The 22,429-nt window shown below is 37.9% G+C and overlaps 1 protein-coding gene across 2 annotated transcripts in view; it reads right to left on the reverse strand.

Annotated features, from left to right (window-relative positions):
* Positions 1 to 5,800: 5,800 nt before the first annotated feature.
* Positions 5,801 to 22,429, reverse strand: part of HSD17B4 (hydroxysteroid (17-beta) dehydrogenase 4) — a 66,694-nt gene continuing 50,065 nt past the window's right edge. Inside the window, exons 19-24 of one of the 2 annotated variants that reach the window (XM_005857090.2) lie at positions 22,103 to 22,209; positions 21,058 to 21,144; positions 18,015 to 18,101; positions 16,753 to 16,891; positions 7,990 to 8,117; positions 5,801 to 6,226 (exon numbers count right to left, since the gene is read on the reverse strand). In XM_005857090.2, the coding sequence (XP_005857152.1) occupies positions 6,137 to 6,226; positions 7,990 to 8,117; positions 16,753 to 16,891; positions 18,015 to 18,101; positions 21,058 to 21,144; positions 22,103 to 22,209 (638 nt within the window). In that variant the 3' untranslated portion in view covers positions 5,801 to 6,136. Of the gene's footprint in view, positions 6,227 to 7,989; positions 8,118 to 9,567; positions 9,813 to 16,752; positions 16,892 to 18,014; positions 18,102 to 21,057; positions 21,145 to 22,102; positions 22,210 to 22,429 lie in introns of those variants that run through there. The other variant, XM_014541633.1, reaches the window with a different exon arrangement.

Raw genomic sequence — 22,429 nt, forward strand, 5'->3', positions numbered from 1 at the left:
GAGGCTGTAAAGGATGTCATCAAGCTGCTCTTACATTTTTATCCAGTAATTCCACTCCCTAACAGTTTTGTGAGGAAACCATTCAGAAGACATGAAATGTCTACAACAGTATTGTAGAGGGTGGTGGTTCATGAATGTTGATGGAGATGAAAAGGTGATACCTGAGTTGCTGGTTTGCAAAACCAGTGGATGTTGGGACCGTGGTCTAGTACATGTCACCTCCACAGAATGCACATGTGGGCTGGGAGGAGCAGGGCCAGGGATGTGCTGTGCAGTGGGAGAGAGCCTCTCATACTCCCATAATTCAGGTGAGTTAATTCCTATATAATAAAGAGGTAATATGCTAATTTGTTCATTATGGTGGTGGAGTCACAACCAGTCAACGGGTTGCACATGCACAGGAGCTGGGGGGTGGGGACGGGGGCAGGGACTTCCACCCCCAGCAGAGGCATGCCCAGGCCTACCCAGCGCTAACCTCCCGCCCAGCGCTGAGGTGAAGCTGCCTGTCTGCGTCCCTGACCTGGGACATGACCCTGCTGCCTAGGTCCCTGACCTGGGACGTGACCCTGCCTGCCTGCATCCCTGACCTGGGACGTGACCCTGCCTGCCTGCGTCCCTGACCTGGGACGTGACCCTGCTGCCTCCGTCCCTGACCTGGGACGTGACCCTGCCTGCCTGTGTCCTCGCCCAATGCTGAGGTGAAGCAGGCAATAATGGTGTCTGAGTCACACCCAGTCAACGGGTTGCACATGCATAGGAGCTGTGGGGCAGGGACGGGGGCGGGGACTTCCGGCCCCAGCAGAGGCCTGCCCAGGCCTGCCCAGCACTAACATCCCGCCCAGCGCTGAGGTGAAGCTGCCTGCCTGCGTTCCCTGACCTGGGACGTGACCCTGCCTGCCTGCATCCCTGACCTGGGACATGGTGCTGCCTGCGTGCGTTCCCCCTGTTTCCCAGTACAGAGCTGCTTCAGTGTCTTGGTGAACTTTGCAAATGACCCAAGGAGGAAACCAAGAGGGGAGAGGCCGGGAGCTATGGATTCCAGCGCTTCAGTCACTTGAAAACAGCCCGCTTGGAACTCGAGGTGGCTGTACGTTCAGCTGAGAAGTGAGGGGGCTGAACACCATGGGGAGCGGGCCTAAGCCATCAGTAGGACATCCCGAGAGGGCTCCCAGACTGTGAGGGGGAGCAGGCCGGGCTGAGGGACCCCCCTCCCTCATGCACAAATTTTCATGCACTGAGCCTCTAGTACTTTCATAATTATTCAAAGCAAACAAAAATGACACTTTAAAGTTTTGTTTTCTAAACCAGAGCTTTCAACACCTATATCCCAGTCCCACCCTGCAGGCCAAATCCAGCTCCTGGCCTGTTTTTGTAGATTTTTATATTTGTAAAAAGCTATTTAAAAAATGAATATGCAACAGAGACCATATGTGGACTGCAAAGCCTAAAATATCTACTATCTGGCCCTTTACAGAAAATTTTTGTTAAACCCTGATTTAACCAGTCATTATCCTTTACTGATGGAACTTCAGGATACTAAGGAATAGAGAGCTATTCGACCTCCCTTCACAGGATTCTCACTGGAAGTAATACGTTTCAGTTTGGGCTTTCTGGCTGAATTTTCTGTCTTCTTCCACGCTGCCTTCAAAAACTTCACCAGCCACTGCTCCCAGCAACATGCAGCTCTTTCTACTTCTCTAGTTTTTTTTATACTTGTCAGCTGTGAACTCAAAAGTTATTCAGCCAAGCTTCTTAAAATTGGGTTCTGGGTGAGGCTATAAACGCACTGTGCCTCAACATTTTCCCACCTCAGGTTTCTCTTTATTTTTTAAGCTAAGTTAAACCCTGACATCTAGATGTTACCTACCAGGTAACTTCAGCAGATACAGTTCATACACATAAACCTAGATTCATTTTTAACTAAGGTTTGCAATTTTTCTCTTTTGCCTAACTATAGGTTTTTAAATATGTTCTTTTCTTTCCTCTCCCCTCTTAAATAGCTTAGTCCACACTGACCTAAAATCGTCTGCTCTTCAGAAAAATCACTTTCCATCACTCTCAACTTTTGAGGCTTCTTAACTTCAGAATTTCAGTAGATTGGGTTATCATATAGTTTTGCTGCAATATCTGCTAAAGAACAAAATTAATAAATTAATGTTAGGGTAGTAGTATTGTTAAATGGATTGCCTCTCATATCTATTTCTCTCCAATAGAAAAATCAGCTTTCTCAGGTTATTTGCTTTAAAATACGGATCAAAAATTCTGTGAGAGGTCAGAGGTTTTTCTACCAGTGTTGATTAAAAAAAAAAAAAAACAGCTGTGCACAGAGGCACACTGGGAGGCTTAAGGAGATAGAGCTGTTTACCAGGTGATGAGGTAAAAAGCAGTTTAGGAGAACGAATGAGCCTTTGGGGCAGACATTTCTGCCTTGGCTCCCTCATACCCTAAATTCCCTGACATCACACCTGATTCTCTCTCGGACCATGTAGTTTGGGTGTGGCTGAGCCTATCAGGGCGAAAAGGCCTGAGACTGCTGCCCTTAGAAAGGTTTGTGTGCAAGGTTGGCCCTTGGCTGGCACCTGGGAACTTAGATTTCAGGAAGGTTCCCACCATGCCCTCACTGAGAATAGGGGGAACCTGTGCCCAAACTGTACAAACGATGTGGCTTAAATTAAACACCTGCTTTCCTTCTAGGAGTCTAGAATTTTGGTAGATGCTCTGGAGAAGCCTACGTGACCAAGCTCCCAGTTAAAGCCTTGGGCGCTGAGTCTCGGTGGACATGTCATACCTACTGCCACAGTTCGATGCTGGGGAAGCAAGCAGGTCCTCTGTAACTCCATGGGGAGAGAACTCTCAACGCCTCTACCTGATCTCCTCTGGACTTTCACCCTGTGACGCCTTTTCCCTCTTCTGATTCTGGTCTGTGTTGTTTTACTTAATAAATTATAGTCTTGATATGACTATATGCTGAGTCCTCTGAGTCCTCCCAGCAAACCACCCAAACTGGGGGAAGTCTTGGGGCTCCCCAACACTTCATCCTTAGCTTCATACAATGGTCAATCAGTACATCCAACATTTCTGGCTACAGTGATGGGCTCAGGGATTGGCTTTTAACCCATCACAGCCAGTGAAACCAGGTGAGAACTTCACTGGCCTTCTGCAGGCTGACTTGGGATGGGACTGTGACGCTGTACCCGGTGGCTGCCTTCTTGTAACCACAACAGGAATACCCTGGGGCTGCCAGGAGCACCATGTGGAGCTGGCGGACAGAGCAGGCAGAGATTGCAAAGAATTGCGCCAAGATAACACTGAATTGCTTGGTCAAGCCCCTTCAAAGCCAGTCCTACCCTTCAGTTATGTGGATAAATTCTGTTATGCCTATTTGAACTGGTTTTATTACTTCCAACTGAAAGAATCCCAACTGATGCAACTGTCAATCATGTTAAGAGGCTGACAGTAAGATGACAATCACAGATTTCAGTGGAGAAGCCACATGTTCAGAAGGCCCCTCTGATGGGTGGTGAGGGTGGACAGTAAAAGACTGGAGAGACCATTGGAAAGCTATTAAAATGAGCTGTCACATAGAAGGGCATACTCGGGTAGTGGTATCAGAGAATAAAATCTGTAAATATTCAGGAAGTAGAAAAGACAAAAGCTGGTGATGGATTAAATATGGGGTATGAGGAAGAGAGAAGTAAAAAAAGACTGCTTTCTTCATTTAGGCAAAAGGTGATGCCTTTAACCAAGACAAAAACAGAAAAAGACACAGATTTAGGGGTAGAGAGGAAGATCATGTTTACTTTGGACATTGGTCTGCAGTAACTATGACAACAGTCTGGTAATGATTTGAAACTGTGGAATTATGGAAAAATCAAAGCTAAAGATACAGATTGGGAGTTACAAGCAATTAGGTAATGGCTGAAGATATGAGTAGATTGAATGATGCAGGAAGAAAATGTCTCCTGAAAAGAGGAGGCTGAAACCTTGATCAAAAATCATGAAAAAATAGGTAGACAGAGAAAATTAAAGAGACAAGAGAGATGAACTCATAAGCTCATTAAGAAGTTAATATATTTCTCATTAGAAGATAGAAGGGAAGTAACAAATTGAGGAGGATGGTGCATTCAATAATATTAACTATTATAGAAAGCTTAAGGAGCATGAGGACCAATAACAAAGCTGCTGCTAAATCTAGATACCAGTGTCTTTCTGACCTTTAAAGATTAACAGAGAGAGGTTAGTACGATAATTAAAATGTTGCATTCTTGCCCTGCCAATGTGCTCTGTGCTTAGAGAATTGACCCACTCACTGAAGGGTTGCAAGTTCTATTCCCAGTCAAGGGCATGTACCTGTGTTGCAGGTTTGATCCCTAGCCCTGGGTTGGGGTGCATGCAGGAGGCAACCAATCAGTGTGTGTCTCTCACATTGATGTTCCCCCCCCTCCCCCTATCTTCCTCCCTCCCTTTCACTCTCTCTAAAAATCAATGGAAAAATATCCTCATGTGAGGATAGCAACAACACAACAAATCACTTTCTTAACATGTCTTAAGCATCTAAGGTCTCGATTCAACACATCCATTATGTGTGGTGGCATTTGATTAATTTTAATATGCTATTTAATATGCTATTTCTATTTAGAAGGACATTAAGCTTTTCCAAGCTCAACAGGGACAATAACTATTATAAAAGACCACCATTAAAATACTGCCATTGTTTTTTAAATTTAGTTGGCATAACAATGGATCACTGTGAATTAAAGTTAATTTTAAGACACCATACAAAGTTCAAAAGACTAAGGCATAATTGACAAATATGTAACTTTTCTTCTATGCCTTCTATATATTGTGCTCATTCATTAAATCAACAATAATACATTGAGGTCCTGTAGTATATCCCAACATTGTGCTAAACACTAAAATTCTAAATTTCTGAGACCTACTCTCTAGATCCCTGAACTCCGATTCCCTCAATCTTATTCCCTGAAGCAAAGTACTGTGCTGTGGGCTCCCAGAAGCCCTATTCAGGACTGAAGACATACCCCTCAGCTGCAGGGAAGATAATTAATTGACTATAAGCACACTCCAGGAACTGCTCTGCTGCTTCGCCCAAGGTCATGGCCCCTCCACAGGGCAGGTTGTAATCAATGACTAGTTAGCTCAGGACAAGTCTAAAGGTGATCCCAGCTTCTGAGCTCCTTAAAGTATCTGAAGGCATGTGGGACAAGCACCATAGTGTAACTTCTCCCTCTGCCTAGCCCTGCTTCCTCTGTTTACCCCCACCTCCTCTATGCGCTGATCCCAAGCACATTTCTAAAAAAACTTCCTGCCCCTAAACGTTCATCTCAGTCTGCTCCCCGGAGAACTCACCCACCCACACATACCCTGCTCAGCTGTGCTCCATGACTGAAACATACCCTCTCCCTGGCCTGAGCACCCACGCACTTTTTCATTACCTCTGCAGCCACACCATCAGAGAGCATTTTCTCAGCATCCATCATCTGAGTTAAAGGTTGGGGAAATAATGATATGACAGTACTTGCTAGTGAACATCTTACAGTTTAAGTTTAACAATTAAGCAAGAAAGCTATATATTTGGTAGACTTACAAGCATTAGATGAAAGTGAAGAATTTCCAGCTAAAGGGGGAGAGGAAGAAAGAAAACTATTTGAGAACACAGAAGACCTTTCTCTTGCCTTAAAGCAGAATACTATCTACTATAGCAAAGTGTGAAAAATGAGTACATGTATGAAAATTCATGTTAAAACCGGGGTTTCAATAAATTACAGAACAGAAAGTAACAAAAAGTGCAAAAGGCATCAATGTGGCCTTTACTCATTTAATTTTCCTTTCAATGTATAAATGCTATTAACAATTCTAAGGATACTAGACTTTAATGAAAATTTTTTATTATGAAGATAAGATCTATGAAGGATAATTATGTGCTATTTTACAGTCCCTTGTAAAAATAATGATAACATGAAAAATTAGTAGAAAATGAAAATCTGAAAAGTTATCTGAAATCTGAAAATGTTAAGCAATTTCTCCTGCATCTTAGTTTTGATCACTTTTGCTGAATCAGTTTTGCGTGTTAAGGTGGAGAGGGTGTTCTTCTTTTGTTAACAATGGAGCATGTCCTTCAGAGCTTGGCATAGTTTTTAAAAATCGTCTGAAGCTTCAGGCTCAGCATGATGTTCCCTTTGGCCTTCAGTTTGCCACTGAAGAATGCCTGCAAAGAAGAGGGAAAGAGTACCAAACTTTACCACGTTACACTTTATTTGTATTTTTAAAAGATCACTGTTAAAAAAAAAAAAAAGATCATTGTTGAGCTTGAATACAATTGAGTTAACTCTTGGCAACAAAGGCAACTTTTATCTAGCAATGATAGTTTAATGATTATAGTTTTAGACAGCTAAGAAAAAAATAGACTCCTGTGTATTTTAGAAAACCACAGACTAATTTATTTGAACTGACAGATCTGGGAGTTCTGCTTCAAACTATGCTTCCAGCTTTAATTTATGTTCTTAAACATGAATTTGAGAATATATGAATTAAAAAAAAGGCTTTACTGTGTTCCTAACAATTAAAATATTAAATTCAGAACTTTTAAAAGCAGATTAAAAATATGTATTACATCTTCATGAACTAGAAAGCCACATAATGATAAAAGAAGGTAGATAACCAAGTAGTGAGTAGATCCTGGGTGCTAGCATTAGAATGCCTGGGTTAAAATCTAGGCTCTGCCACTTACTAGAAAGCTGAGCTTGGGCAGATTCCGTAACCTCTCTGAGCTCCAGCCTCCTCTTCTATATGGGCAGGACAGCAGTACCTAAATCATGCAGCCTTGTTGTGTGAGTTAAATGAAATAGTGTGCAAAGTGCCTAGCTGAGTGTTTGCCATGTGGTAAGAGCACAGCAAGCTCATTATTACCAAGCAAAAGGCTGTCGTGTTCAAACACTAAGAGCTCCTGTCACTTCTGTATCTGACCTGACAAAGGAAGTTGTGCAAGTGCTTAAGTTTCTCCTCAATGTCAAGTTCCCTGTGAGTAAAATAAAAATAATAAATCAGTTTTTATTGCTTACTGAGAAAATAACACAGAATGGGAAATAAAAAGAAGTCCCTAGATTTTTATCTACATTATAAAATACACTTAACATTATGTACACTTAACATTACAAAGCAGCCCTACAAATATAATCTTACTTCAGAAGCACAGCCATCAGCTTAAAGTGGGCATAACAGCAATTCTCAGCCCTGGGTGACAGATGAGAAACTGAGGCTCAGACAGCTTAGATAACCTGTTCAAGGTCTCCTGCTTATTAACTAGTAGCAACTTAAAGTCAGAAGCAAACCCTCATCCTCTGGAGGAAAAGCAAAAACTACTTAAACTTTTTATCCCAGAAAAAATCAGGGAGAACTCGTTCCATCAGGATCAAGTGCTGGATATTCAAATGGAGACTGAACGACAGTTACAGTACTGAGGCCTGTTTACAGGAGGCAGCCAATCAATGATTCTCTCTCATAGATGTTTCTCTCTCTCTCTCCTTTTCCTTTCCTTTCTCTAAAATCAATAAAAATATATATTAAAAAAAGACACTAGCTGTTATACTCTATCCTTCTATTTCCAATTTTCAATGATGATTAAGACAAATTCTTAATCATATAACAGGAATGAATGTCTAATTTTATGAAATATCTAATATCATAGGGTTTTTCACCTTTGAATTAATGACCTAGTACAAAGTGTAGATGTGGGTTTTATATTGTTGATATGCTAAAGAATTCCACCAAAAGTTCAATTTTAAAATGTGTCAGCTGAAACTCTACCAGAAAAATTCATGATTTGACAACTCAGATATTGGTATCAACTGTGTCTTCTTCAGAGTTGTATGAACTCTGCCTTATAAATCAGAATTTGGAAGTCAGCTAAAAACTGCAATTGTCAAACAGAAAGCAATGATAAAGAAAAAATGAACATTTTAAGCATATTACCTTCTGAGGGTCAATCTTGCCCAGGACTACACCAATGAAATCATCATCTGAAAGTGTGATTGTTACATCAGCAGAGCCTTTTGCAGGACCTTGATACACTTTTCCTGTACCATTTTTTAGGTCAACAGCTGGGGAAAATAATAAAAAAACAATGTGGGTCATATTTTCTTCACAATATAGAGTAAAATAAACTATTTTAATACGGACATTTTTACAGTTTCCAAGTTAATGTGCTGCCTATTTATTCTAAATTAGATATCACCTGCCATTTGGAAAAAAATTTTAAATCCTTTATTTTTTGTGGTGTCCTTTTTATAAAGAAGTTCTCCAAAAAGTCAAGTCAGTATTTTTCCTCAGTGAAGAAGTTTACACAACAGAAACATTTTAATGTAGAATAATATAAGGAAATTAAGTTGGTGAAGTTTATATGGTTACAGCCTTTAGGTTCAAATACTCAACAAAGGAGGAAGCTGAATTTTAAGAGTTGCATGTTGGGGGAAGGGAACACATACTATAATCTCCTTTCAAATACCTGAATTCATCAAGATAGTCAACATAAATTAAAAAAAATATTCTAATTAGTTTTGTTTTGATTTTTATAAAATACTTATTGCCTTAATTATTGTGAGTAAACATTAAAATTTACTCTTTTTCCGTTAACTGTTTTTGACAGAAGAATTAAGTGCCCCAGGCTGGGTAACTAGAAAAACTATTAAACCTTTACCTTCATTGCTCGCTGTATCACATGTATAGAGCTTCATGCCATAGTTACACTTGAAAAAGTTTTAATTATCATATATATGAGTGAGACCAGTCAGCCAGCAACCCGATTCTACTCCTCCAGCTTCAGCCTCCTGAGGGTGATTTCTCTTGCTACAGCGAAGGAGCTGCAGTCACATCACTCTCCGTGAGGTGTATAGGGCACTCCCAATTTAGGGTCAAGGAAAAGCTACACAATCTTAAGAAAAACCCACAGTGCTTACCTACATTCTGCTTAGCCAAGCCTTGCTCCAAAGAGAAAATCAAATCACTCTAACTTTCCACAAAAGAGAACGCTACCAACTAAACTAAAAATATAATTTGACAATAATGGTTACCTTGGGGAGGGGAAAGGGCTAAGGGAAGGGAACCTCTCTGCTTTGTATACTTCATTCACTCACTTCATTGCTTCTACTGTGGGTGTCAGACAATAGGCAAGGTACTACAAGTGAGGCAGGAAAAGCATAGACTGTTGTTATTGAAACTTACATATTATGAATGTTTTCATGTATTATTTGTACTACAGTAAAAAGGAAAGAAAGGGAGGAAAAGAGGGAAGAAGACAGAAAGGGAGGAGGGGGGAGTGAAGAAGGGAGAAAGGGAGGACTCTAAAGGGAAGCAAACCTCTAGCATTCAAGGACAACACCATGGTTTAATTCTTCACTAGTATTTCTAAGGCCCACTGTCCATACGAGTCTTGCTCAGGAATAAAACTGCACCACACTCATCTCACTACTAAAGAGTGGCAGCAAGCCTCTTAGCAATGAAGGTTCTTAGCTGTCTGCCTGCCCTCTCACTCACCTGGTTTTACGTGCTACTTCACAGCCATGACCTTGTAAAGCAATAAAACTGTCTTCGGTGGAAATCTAGAAACTAATATTGATAAAATAAAAGAGCGCTAAGATGGGGAAAGTTCTTTGCAAGATACACAAAGTTGAGGTAAAGGAGTGGAACTTTCAGTTCTGCAGTGGCTCAGGTCACGGTCTACAACTTGCCTCTTGGGGAGAATCATCATCTACCACCATCACTTTGAGTTTACAGGCACCTGTAAGGTCACAGCTAATCTTAAATTAAAATGAAACAGATAGTATATATTTTATTTTAGTTGTACAACTTATTTTAAAAGCTTTATAAAATGACTTTAGCTTTGTATTTATATAATCATTAAGGCTCCAAAAGAGTCTATAAAAAGTTCAGTTATATATTACAGCATTTAACGGGGGAGGGAGAGGTGTTAGATGAGCACATGGCATTTGGAAACTTGGAGATCTTCGAAGGTCTTAGGATATGGACCTTACAAATCACAAAGGGATTCTCTGGGAGAAAGAAGTTGTTTTTGTGGATACCTTCTCCCCTTAAGATTATAAATTCTTTGCTGAAACAAGAACGTCTAGTCTTTAAACCTCCTTATGCTTCCTTGAATAGAAAGTACTTAGTAACTATTTGTTAAATGGCTGATTAAAAAGCACCTGGAAGAAGCATTTCTATAAAAATAGTGACAGCAAACAAAAAACTTAGGATGAAAGTAAAGGTTTCTTTAAATCACACCAAAAAGGACACAACACTTTTGTGCTATACCTGCCAAAAGTTAATAAATTCTAATAATCATGAAGAAACATCAAATAAATACAAACTGAGGAACATTCTACAACATAAGTGGCCTCTACTCTTCAAATATGTCAATGTCCTAGAAAATAAAAACAGACTGAGGATTTGTCCAGGTTAAAGGAGACTAAAGAGATCTAACAACTAAATGAAATGCAATATATGATCCGACATTGGACCCGAGCAGTTCTTACTTTTCCTTTCTTCATTTCTATTTTGTTATTGTTATTACTATTGTTATTCCTTTGATATAAAGGACATTACTGAGGAAATTTGTGAAATATTAATAAGGTCTGTAGATTAAATAATACTGTATCAATGTTAATTTCCTGATGTTGATAATTATTCTATGCATACATATAAGAAAGCATTCTTAGGAGATGCTACCACATTATTCAGGAATAAAGAGACATTGTGTCTGCAAGTTACTTTCAAATGCTTCAGAAAAACAATAATATGTATGAGAAACAAGAAAATGGAATAAAATGTTAATTTGAAGAAACTGGGTGAAGGACAGATATACATTCTCTGTATTATTCCTGCAACTTTTCTGTAAGACTGAAATTATTTCAAAATAAAAAAACTATAAGAAGATATTATTAAAATGAATAACACACACAGCAAAATGAAAAGCCATAATAGTTTTAGGTAATTTGTGTGTAAATGCACGTGGGCAGTCAGGGGCTGTGATGGTAAGAGGGGAAGCAGCCACTGTTGCTAAGGGAAAGAGTAACCTGAAGCTGATGCCTCTCAAACAAGTAGGTCCCCATCCCAGACAGGACAGCATCTTCTTTCCAAAGATCAGCTTTCAAATTTTTTTTTCAGAGTTTCTATAAACACATGAGATGCTCATTTGGATCCCAACCCTAAATATGGGACCAACACCCTTAAGATTTTATTTATATCCACGCTGAGAAACCCTAAAGGGGTTTCTGCTTCGACCACTAGAACATGAGCAGCAACCCAAGAGCTAACGGTATCCTCAAGCATGAATGTATTCTGATCCTAAAAGAATGGCAGTTGCCCAAACTGTACATATTCTATCACATACTGGCAAATTTCCAAGATACAAAACAGATGACTTCTAACATGCAAAATAAAACAACTCTAACATCCATTCATGTTACATAGTGCATAATGGATGCCTGGATTTAGTCCAAATAGGTAGACTTAGCACTACACCATTGTTACAGTACACATTTTAAAAAAGCCAACTCACTTTATTACTCAGCTAACATTATTTAAGCAATAATGCATAGTATTTCTATAATCTTGCTATATAAATGTAAAATTCAATTATGTTCCTATAATGGAAAAGATTACAAATATATAAAAGGAAACCAAATTTCCTTTAGGAGAAAAACAACCAAATTGCTCAATGCCAACCAGTTTAAACCTATCATCCTAAGGAACACAAATATACATTCTACTCAGTAACAGCGTATCATTTTTACAAGAAAATAAATCTGTCTTTGTCAAAAGTTTTTGTAGCTACTTTATAATCAAACAATAAACAAATCTTATTTGGGAACACAGGGCAATATTCATGTGTAGAGTTATAACAAATTGTATATTTAAAAATTGTTGGTCAAATTCTAAGAGGCTCACTTTATTTAGAGAAAAATGGAAATACTGGAGCCATTATTCTATAAACCACGAACAGCAAATAACCTTGCAGGAACAACAAAGACTTCCCTCTATTCCCTCCTGTGCACCACAAAGCAGAGTAGCAAAGCTAATGCTCTGAGTTCCAACAAATAGTTCCATGAACATGGTTTCCAGTTCTGTCTCCAGCTGTGAACAGTTCTCACAACCTAGGCCAGATCTCGGGCTGCTACAGTTTGGGTACCACAGCTTTTCATCTTCTCTCCTAAACGTTTCTGCTCTCTCATGTTTCACCTTTTAGTAACACAATCAAAATCCTCAGTCATGCCCTGACCGGTTTGGCTCAGTGGATAGAGCATCGGCCTGCGGACTGAGGGGTCCCAGGTTCGATATCGGTCAAGGGCATGTACCTTGGTTGCGGGCACATCCCCAGTAGGGGGTGTGCAGGAGGCAGCTGATCGATGTTTCTCTCTCATCGATGTTTCTAACTCTCTATCCCTCTCCCTTCCTCTCTGTAAAAAAATCAATAAAATATATTTTTAAAAAAATCCTCAGTCATGCAGCTGAGCACTTCTTCATTAGCTGTCTCTTTCTCATTCCTCTTGTTTTCCAGGCATTATTAGTAGCCCAGTCAGTCAATTCTATCTCAGCAATAGATCCACACAGGCCCTTTCCTCTCCATTATTGCCATCACCTTAATAGAGGTCCTTCCTTCCTTTTTATCTGCGGTACAACCATCCTTGTTTCCTTAACTCCAGTATTTTAAACTTTCCTGGTTTCTGTAGACCAAAAAACACATTTGTCTTTTCACATCTGTAATCCACAACCTGGCAGAGAACTTGGCACATAGTAAATACTCAAATATTTGTTGAATGAACCAATCCTCCCGTCTGCGAAAGCCAACAGCACGTTTCCCATGTCTCTGATCACTTCTGTTCTACCAGAATTATTTGTATATATGAATAGGTCCCAATTCCCTATTTAAACTCCTTTGGGCCAGATGTGTTTAAGAATTCAGAATTTTTCAGAATTTAGGAAGAAAATACGGTTCTTAAAACATGTATTACATATTATGAAAGACCTCCAACACTATAAACAAATATGTGGTTTCTATATTTGACTAACCAGGTGAGATAAGGACAATCAGTTGCATTGTTAAGTTCTAGTCAGGTGTTGCCACCAATGAGTTATGAGAAAAAAACTCTCCATTTTTAGAGCTTTCAGTTTCTGGAATTGCAGATAAAAAACTAACTGTGTTCTAATTTTCAGGAGCAGACTATTCTATAGGCCATATAAAGCCTCTGATCCTTTCATCTTCTTTATGCCTTTCTCTCATCTTTCATTTCCTCTGAATTTTTACTGCTGCTTAGAACAAAACTGTTGCTTAGGGACCCAAAGAGTTTACAAGGACAACTTTTGGCTGGCTTCAATTAACAGTAATAAAATCATAAAATATACTACTTACTTATAAAATGTTTCAATTATATCATATTATTTCTGAATATTTCCTCATCCTAAACAGAAAATACATATTACTCTCCATATAATAAACTTATTGTTTTAAAAGAAGAAAAGGCACCAATTTCAGCACTTTTTTTAAAAGGCAAGCATCTAATTCCATCCAAAGCTGTGCATTTTACATGGCTTTTAGCACTTATTCAACAATTACGGAGTCAGGCTACTATGGGTTATAGATCGTACTTGAAGCTGGAAGTAAACTAATCCAGAGCTCTTATCAGTGTTCAACCCAAGGTCAAGTGGGAGGAGACATATAATTAGAAGTGACCATAACACAGTAAGATAACGGTAGTGAACAACAGGCTCTGTTCAAAGAGAATTCAGAGGTTGTTTCTCCATCTGATGTCTATTTTTAAAAAATATATATATTATTTTTACTGATTTCAGAGAAGAAGGGAGAGGGAGAGATTAAAAACATTAATGATGAGAGAGAATCATTGATTAGTTGCCTCCTGCACACCCCATACTGGGGATCGAGCCTGCAACCCAGACATGTGCCCTGACTGGGAACTGATGTCTATTTTTACCTTTCCAACCTAATCCAAGAATCTCTAGAAAAATAAAAAGACAAAGGACAACCTTTATTCAAAAGGGTAAAACACCTGAAGGTATATAGGCTATCTAAAAAAGATGTTCAGACATGTCCAGGCATTGAATTACATTTTGGAGTAATAAAAAAGGCAGAGACAAAAATCACTGTATTCCTGATATTATAATAAGTATTAACAGTGAAATAAGTAAAACAGGCTTCTATCTTAACCTTATCTACTTAAGGAAACACTATCTATGGACCATAATGTTTTTAAGAGTTCTAAAATAATACTCCATAAGCCAAACATTGTCTCCAGAGGTAGAAATAAGAAGCTGCAAGTGAATATTCCAAGATACAACTTCCTTCCCCAAAATACCTCACTGAGGCCCTCTGGTTTCTCGTGTAGATCAGGGCCTGCATTTCTCCATGACACATACTCTTGGCGTGCAGAAAACAAAGGAAGGGCTCTCCAGCCTCTCTCAGGTCATCTCAGCCCAGCGACACAGAGGCCACTGGCTTTCACCCAGTCAGCTACCCCTAGATGACCAGAATGGGCCTAACTCCAAAGACACAGCTTATGACTTTTCCTCCTCCACAGCCAAAGCCACCCCTCACCCAGTACTGACACAGAACCTCACTAACTCTCTCTATATTCGGACTAATTGGGTTTGCAAAGATTCACACCCCCCCCCCCCCCACACACACACACATGCATTCAGCCTGGAGATTTGTTGTTGGTGTTGTTTGGATGCTGGGTGAGGGAGTTAACAGGGAAGATGGGCATGATCCAAGATCTTTGGGTTGGAATGCGCCTTCCAGGCCACTGAGCCCAAACCCTTGTTCCTAGACTTGCTCCAGGTCAGTCACTCATGTAGCTCCAGTGACACCGGAGGCCAGCCAAGGTACACTGAGTAGCTTAGCCCTGTTCTCTGTAACCAGGCTCCAGTCTGCCAACATATGAAGGCTGGGACAGCTAGCAGCATTTAACATAGGAAAATATTTGGTAATAAGTATTTAGCAAACATTTTAAAAACTGCTTTTTAGGGGGGAGGGGGGGAAAGGATCTTAGGTGTTCCCTAAATCAAATCATTCAATCGTCTATTTCATGTCATTAGGTGTCAAGATACAAAACAGAGGTGCCAAATGGAATCACCTTCTAAGACACCATAAGCCAAAAGACCAAGATAGTTTCTGCTGCTGCCAGCTATTGCTACTTAATTCGGTGACATAAAGACTTTGAGAAAACAATAAAAAGAACTAAAAATAGTTGCACAGCTGAGAATCCAATCAAATAATAGGAAGCAGATAACAAAAACAAAAAAATGGTAAATCTTTTCAGAGAAAGCTTTAAGATCCAATTTCTCTGTTAACTTGAAGAGATGATAAGACCAACATAAGCCACAAGGCATCAATAATAAGTACTTATTAACAAGATTCCAATATACCCATTTTTTTCCCAGTGAAAATTTAAGGAAAAATCCCTTAGGTTAATTCAAGGTCATTTTCCTACGTAAGCACATTTTCTAATATTGCCTACAAGGAAACTGTCACCAAGATAAGGGGAAAACCTTAGTTGGTAATTGAAACTGTCTGCCAAGAGTGAGTCACTTGTCTACTTTATAAATCCCTTCAGAGTTCTGCCAACAGTGAGACAGACAGTTCCAGCACCTTTTCTCACTCATAGATCTCATTTCTCTTCTTCACCAATATCTTCAAAAGTCCTATGCTTTATATTTATTACCCAACTTCCAATATATTGTCATCCATTGGAATAAAATTGAATTCCATCACAGATACATACAAAGAAAAAGGGAAGGACAGAAAGATGAAAGAAAGGAAAGTGATGACACCTACATTTACAGTGTTAATCTATGGAGTTATTTAGAAAAATATTAGACACTTTGAAATTTGGGGGACCAAGAACATATTACATTTTTGGCTTCCTTTATACCCCTTCTGGATTAACAGCCTATAAGTACAAACGTCTTCCAGAAGAACAAACATTAAAATGTTAACTGTGGGTAGTAGAATTATACATCATTTTCTTTCTATATCAAATATTATACAATGAACATACATTGCCTAAAAGAAACAGCAACTGTTTCATTAAAAAGAAACGTGTTTATAATGAACCAAAATTAATTGAATAAAAGTTCAAAATGTTTTTTAGGAATATGTAATAGATTATTTCAAAAGTTTCAGTTGATTTAGAGATGCAGTTTAATTTTTTGGTCTAAATGAGCATTTATAGTGATCTTCAGTTGTAATGAGAAATAATCTGATTTTCAAGGCATTTAAATAGGCACCTTTAAATAACAGCCTGATAATTAAGGTAATAATCCAAATTACTAATGTTTTGGGATGAAAAAAACAATTTTAAAATTGTCAAAAATATAATGACAAAAATATCTCATTTGACCTGACAAACTTGCTTTATATGTTTAAGAGAAATTTGAAGATTAGTCAGAGAAGCATACTGCTAAGATGACTGTTTAAAAGTAGTAATACCAGTGTTACAATAGAATATTTAAAACAGGTATTTTCATTTTAATTGATTCCCTACATCTCCCCTTATCCACGTCTTTGGGTAACATGAAGCCTATTGTTTGCATTAAAAATAACTGACCTAAGAAGGTAAAATTTACCTACTTTCAAAGAGACAGGCTTTAACTATAACGAGGATACTTTATCTCTATTTACTAAGCATTACTTTAAAATATTTTAAAGTCAGTAATATAACTTACTCCACTTAGCTGCAACATTTCCATCTTTAGTGATATGCCACTCAAATACAGCATTTACTTTCTTCACCACCTCGTGCCCAACATCCTTAAGACGACGGCCTATTTCCTCAAATACCAAGGTACTCTGAAGCTCCTCACCCTAGGAAAAAGAAAATTTAATTTTAAAAGTTATGTAAAAATGAGTCAAGGAGAAAAAGCATTATAAAATATATGTGCATTAAGGTGATTTTTCCAAAATCTACACCTAAATAAGGCAAACTAGTATGTTTTTTCTTTTTACTCCAGACTTCTTTCACACTTTCCTTATATTCAATCATTTCATCCAGAAATTCAGCCCTCTTAAAAAGAGGCTTTTACTTTTATCAGAATTCAGAAATAATAGTTTAAAAGTAAATTAGGAAGTAGACAACCTGTATCTTAACTAACTTCAACAGGAAGATACAGGGGAAATCAATCAACTTCTGTGGTCTTATTTCTTTATTTGTAAAACGGGATTAAATTATATGAAAACTGAATTTCTAGCTCTAAAACTTCATAATTTTTTTATCTTAGAGTCTTCTTGAGAGAGATTCATTTTCACTCATTTAAGATCATAAGGTAAAGGTATGAAAACATTGACATTACAAAATTAGTATTTTGGAGACAGAGAACATAAACATTTTTATTAAAAGTCTCAGCATGCTAACAGAGAATAACAAAAATGTTTTGCCCTGGCTGGTGTGGCTCGGTTGCTTGGAGTGTCATTCTGTACACAGAAAGGTCACAGGTTTGATTCCAGGCACGTGCCTAGGTTTAAGGTTCAATCCCCAGTTAGAGCACGTATGGTAGGCAACCATTCAATGTTTCTCTCTCACATAAAAAAATGTTTTAATAAATAATAACATTGTTTTTATATTTGTATACAAAGCTTTATACAAACCTTTGTATCAAGAAAAGTTTTAGGATATTTAACTTTTTCACTTATTTTTCTCCAAAATATTTTTTGCTTGACTTTTCTCATTAAACAATTGATTTAGGTACTCTACGACTAGAAAATTAATTATTTTATCTTGAAAGATATCCCAGTATCCCCTCCAAAGAATTTTTTTTAAATGTACTTGTCAAAATATTCTTTTTATTCTAAGCAGTTTTGAAATCGATGTCTTTTAGTTCAAGAATTAAGAATCGTTCACAGCTCTTAATTTTCAAAAGTAGGCTGAACATTCTTAAAGTAATTCAACAGAAATTAGGAGGTGGCTTGGATACCAATTTTCATAACCTACCTCAGAAGGTGTCTTGGCTAAAACATCAGATGTTGGCACAAGATCCACATATGCATTTGAAATGACGATGTTTCCAGTTTCTTGGGCCTTATAAGGAGTACAAAAAGGAAAAATAAACCAGTTCACTCTGATAATTCCAATGCAAACATTTCATGTGAAATAGTATAAAGTTATTTAAAGAAAATTTACTCTTTTCCCCTCATATAAAAAAGAAAATAATCCAAATTAAATGATAAGTTCATAAATTAAAAGTCCAGATGAATAAATATGAAGACTTACTGATTTATTAATACTACTGTTATTAACCTAACTGTAAAATCAACTGGAACCCTTTTAAAAATATGTTTGAGTAGGTCCCATCTCCAAAAATTCCAATTTAAATAATCTGGGTGCAGCCTGGGCACTGGTACTTGGGGGACTTTTAAAAACACACAATTGTGTGTCTAATGGGAACCAAAATGAGAATTACTGAACTGTTGAAAGGCAGAAGGCATGGCACAATATCCACATGAGGTAGAGGTAATCAAAGTATATTTCTGTTAATACTGGTCTTTTTAAAGTATTAATTCTACTTCTTATTTCAAATAGGAAGTATACATAGCACAAACTAAATGGTTAAGTAGCCTTTTATCAAAATATTCATTACAGGAACTCAAATTCTAATTCTTAATACTTTATCTAAAATTATTTCAATGGCTATTCTTTCATAAAATTATGGAACTGCTAGAAGTGTATAGGAAAGTATCTAAAAATTAAGGTAGTGTTTATCAAAACTGATTTTTAACTATCAAGATCATTATCCTTTGACTACTTCATAAAAAAAGATCTTTCAAATTTGTTCATTTTATTTCAAATTATATCAGCAAAAGGTATGGAAAAAGACAATTTATAAACAAAATACACTTTAGTAAATTACTTTCTTGTAACCAAGCCAAGCATATCATTTGGAACATTAGTTTAAGATGTTTCTTAAAATACAATAGGAAGGAAAGAAAAAAGGGAGGGAGGGAGGGAGGGAGGAAGGGAGGAAGAGACGGAGGAATGATTCTTATATATAACTAGTAGAAAAAGAGCACATCTAATCACTGTATATTAGAGATAATGGTATAGCCTGCTTATAGGAACTCAATAACTGGAAGTTGTTACTATTATTAGTGGTGGTATTTAAGCTACTCAACACAAGTCATCTATGCAATACTGGTACATGATCAGGCCAAAAAGTATTAGCCAGTCAACTGTGTTAACAAAAATGACCTTTAAAACACTTGTAAGTAAAAGGAAGGTTGCATGTCCTTTTAGTATTTTACTGGGGCACTGCTTAACAGCCTCATCCCAAAATTACTTCACTCTATAGGGAAATACACTTTTATTTGTCTTGTTATTTATAATCAGTCTGACTCGTGACATAAAGTGTTAATTTGTGGACTTTTGTGTGATTAAGATACATGTGATTTTTGTCCAGTAGAAACCATAACCATAAAGGATATGGTTTTACTAGAGGCCTGGTGCACGACACTCGTGCACTCGGCGGGGAGGGTTTCCTCAGCCCAACCTGCGCCCTTTAGCTGTCCAGGAGCCCTCGGGGGATGTCTGACTGATGGCTTAGACCAGTGGTCGGCAAACTGTGGCTCGCAAGCCACATGCGGCTCTTTGGCCCCTTGAGTGTGGCTCTTCCACAAAATACCGACTTCTGTGCATGGGCCATGAAGTTTCAATCGCACTGTACATGCGTGCCCGCACGTGGTATTTTGTGGAAGAGCCACACTCAAGGGGCCAAAGAGCCGCATGTGGCTCGCGAGCCGCAGTTTGCCGACCACTGGCTTAGACCCACTCCCTGCCTAAGCCATCAGTCGGACATCCTTAGCGCTGCAGCCCAGCTTGTGGCTGAGCGGCGCTTCCCCTGTGAGAGCGCACTGATCACCAGGGGGCAACTCCTGCATTGAGTGTCTGCCCCCTGGTGGTCAGTGCACATCATAGCAACCAGTCGTTCCACCGTTCTGTCGATTTGCATATTACCCTTTTATTATATACTAGAGGCCCACTGCATGAAATTCGTACAAGAGTAGGCCTTCCTTCTCCTGGCTGCTGGCACCGGCTTCCCTCTGGCACCCGGGACCCGGGCTTCCCTCGCTTTTATTATTATAGAGGATCCCTCCAGCACTTGGGACCCAGGCTTCCCTCTGGCCACCGGCAGGTACCTGGGACCCGAGCTTCCCTTGTAGCCCCAACTTCGCCCGGAAGGATGTCTGGTCTAATTAGCATATTATGCTTTTATTATTATAGAGGATTATTCTTTAGTACATTAACTAGTTTTGTCTCTAAATCAGTAAAATTATTTTAGAATGCATTTCCTATTGGACAACACACTATTGTTCTAATTCTGTTTTGAACCAGTTTTATCATCTTGCTTATTAGTTCCCTCATTAAGAAATTAAATACATTTATGTTATGTTTTCATTTAAATCTCTCTCAGAGCCACGTCTTTAATTTTTTGAAGATTACAATTTGACAACCTAACTGTTTGAACCAAAAAGATAGGGTTGGTTGCATTTTCAGAACAGCTTTGTCACTGCTACACATACAGGAACCAGTTATCTATATATATAAAAGCCCAGCGCCCGAATGGCGGAACAACCAGAACAACCGGAACAATAGGTAGCTATGACGCGCATGCGGCAGCCAACCAGCCTGATCCGGGCCCCGATCGGCCCCCAACATCCCGATTGGGGGTGGGGCTGGCCAGCCAGCAGCCCACGGCCCCTCCCCTCCGCCAGCCCAGCCCGATGGGTCCCCATTGGGGCTGGCTGGCCATACCACACCCGTGCACGAATTTGTGCACCAGACCCCTAGTTAAAAATAAAACAAAATAAAAAACAAGGTACATAGGCATCTTATTTCTAAATAAAAGTTACCACTGATTATACAAAGATTTTATAGGTTTTTGTCTCTCTTTTTTTGTTTTGGTAATAACCAAAAAAAAAAAAGTTAATATGGAACAAAATTATAGGACAGAGTGAAGAGGGTAAAAAAACAATATTCATACCTTGGTTTGGAAATGAATTCTATTTCCTTCCTTCCACATCTCAGTTTTTAGAGTTTGTCCTGGATATACTGGTTTTGCAAAACGAGCCTTCAAAAAAATGAGTTTTGGGGTTGAAAATGTTTCAAAATGCAACTTTTCTACTTGTGAGAAAAAATTGTGAGGGAAGTCAAAGAGCATACAAGGAAGAAAAGACAGGTTTTAAATATAGTTGATTTTATAAAGCAATAAAAATAATATGATAAAATAAGTAGAGAAAGAATATAGTTAATATAAGCCAATTCTTTGTGTTTCAAAGTACAGAGTCAATAAATAGTGTTTAATCCTGGCAAACCAAGAAACAGAAACATAATTATATTAAGTAGTTCTATGTAGATAACCACTAAAACCGTTAAAATAAAATCAAAAGCATGAGAATAACAAGTACTATCCAAGGCAAGGCATCAAAAAAATGCATTTTCACTGCTACATGGAACACAAGCTGATAAAAGCTTTGGGAGCTATTTTATACTGTACTACACTTTTTTTAAAGTGTATCCTTTGACTTACACTTATGCAAAGATATTGTTCAGAGATAGCTTTCTTTGTAATTTATAATGGATGAAAACTTGAAACCACTTAAAAGTACAAAAACTAAATGCTACCATCATATTGATGTAGGTGATGTTTATTAGAGTTCAAATGCAGCCATTTAACATTTTCAATTAAATTAATGTCAAATTACAAAACAGTGAAAAAAAATTTTAAGGTGAATCTCAAGTTTTTCTTAAAGTATATATGCTAATATATGTATGCAAATTATTTTATAAAACAGTCTGATTAATATGTTAAAACTATAACTGTATATGATACCCTTACATGAAAAATGTGTAATAGAGGTAGTTTTAGCTACAAAGAGAAAACGTGTTAACTGCCAAGTCAATGTAATAAAAATGTTTATTACTTCAGTACAGTACTTATTTTTTAAAAAGTCTCTAAAACTTGTTTTTTTCTCTAAAAATGAAAAAAACATAACTAATGTTCAAATTATGCAATAATATGCGTGTACCTTAATTGCCTTAAATCTTGACACGTCACTGTCTGCAAACTGCTGCAAAACATGCCTGGCAGAAAATCCAAATGTACATAATCCATGTAATATGGGCTTGTTGAAACCTAAAAAGAGAGTTTAGCTAGATATGGACACATTTCATGTTTAAAAACCAAGAATAATTTAGGATTTCAAAAATATAATCTTCAAACTACATTAGAATGAATTATACCTTCTATTTTAAGCAACATGGAAAATATTCTATAAATAATACCTCCTAGATGAAAATTATGAAATAAAGAAAAAAATAAGGAATGTTAGAGATACGGGAACACAAAGCATTGT

The sequence above is a fragment of the Myotis brandtii genome, unplaced genomic scaffold (assembly GCF_000412655.1).
Source record: "Myotis brandtii unplaced genomic scaffold, ASM41265v1 scaffold1071, whole genome shotgun sequence".
NCBI lineage: Eukaryota > Metazoa > Chordata > Mammalia > Chiroptera > Vespertilionidae > Myotis > Myotis brandtii.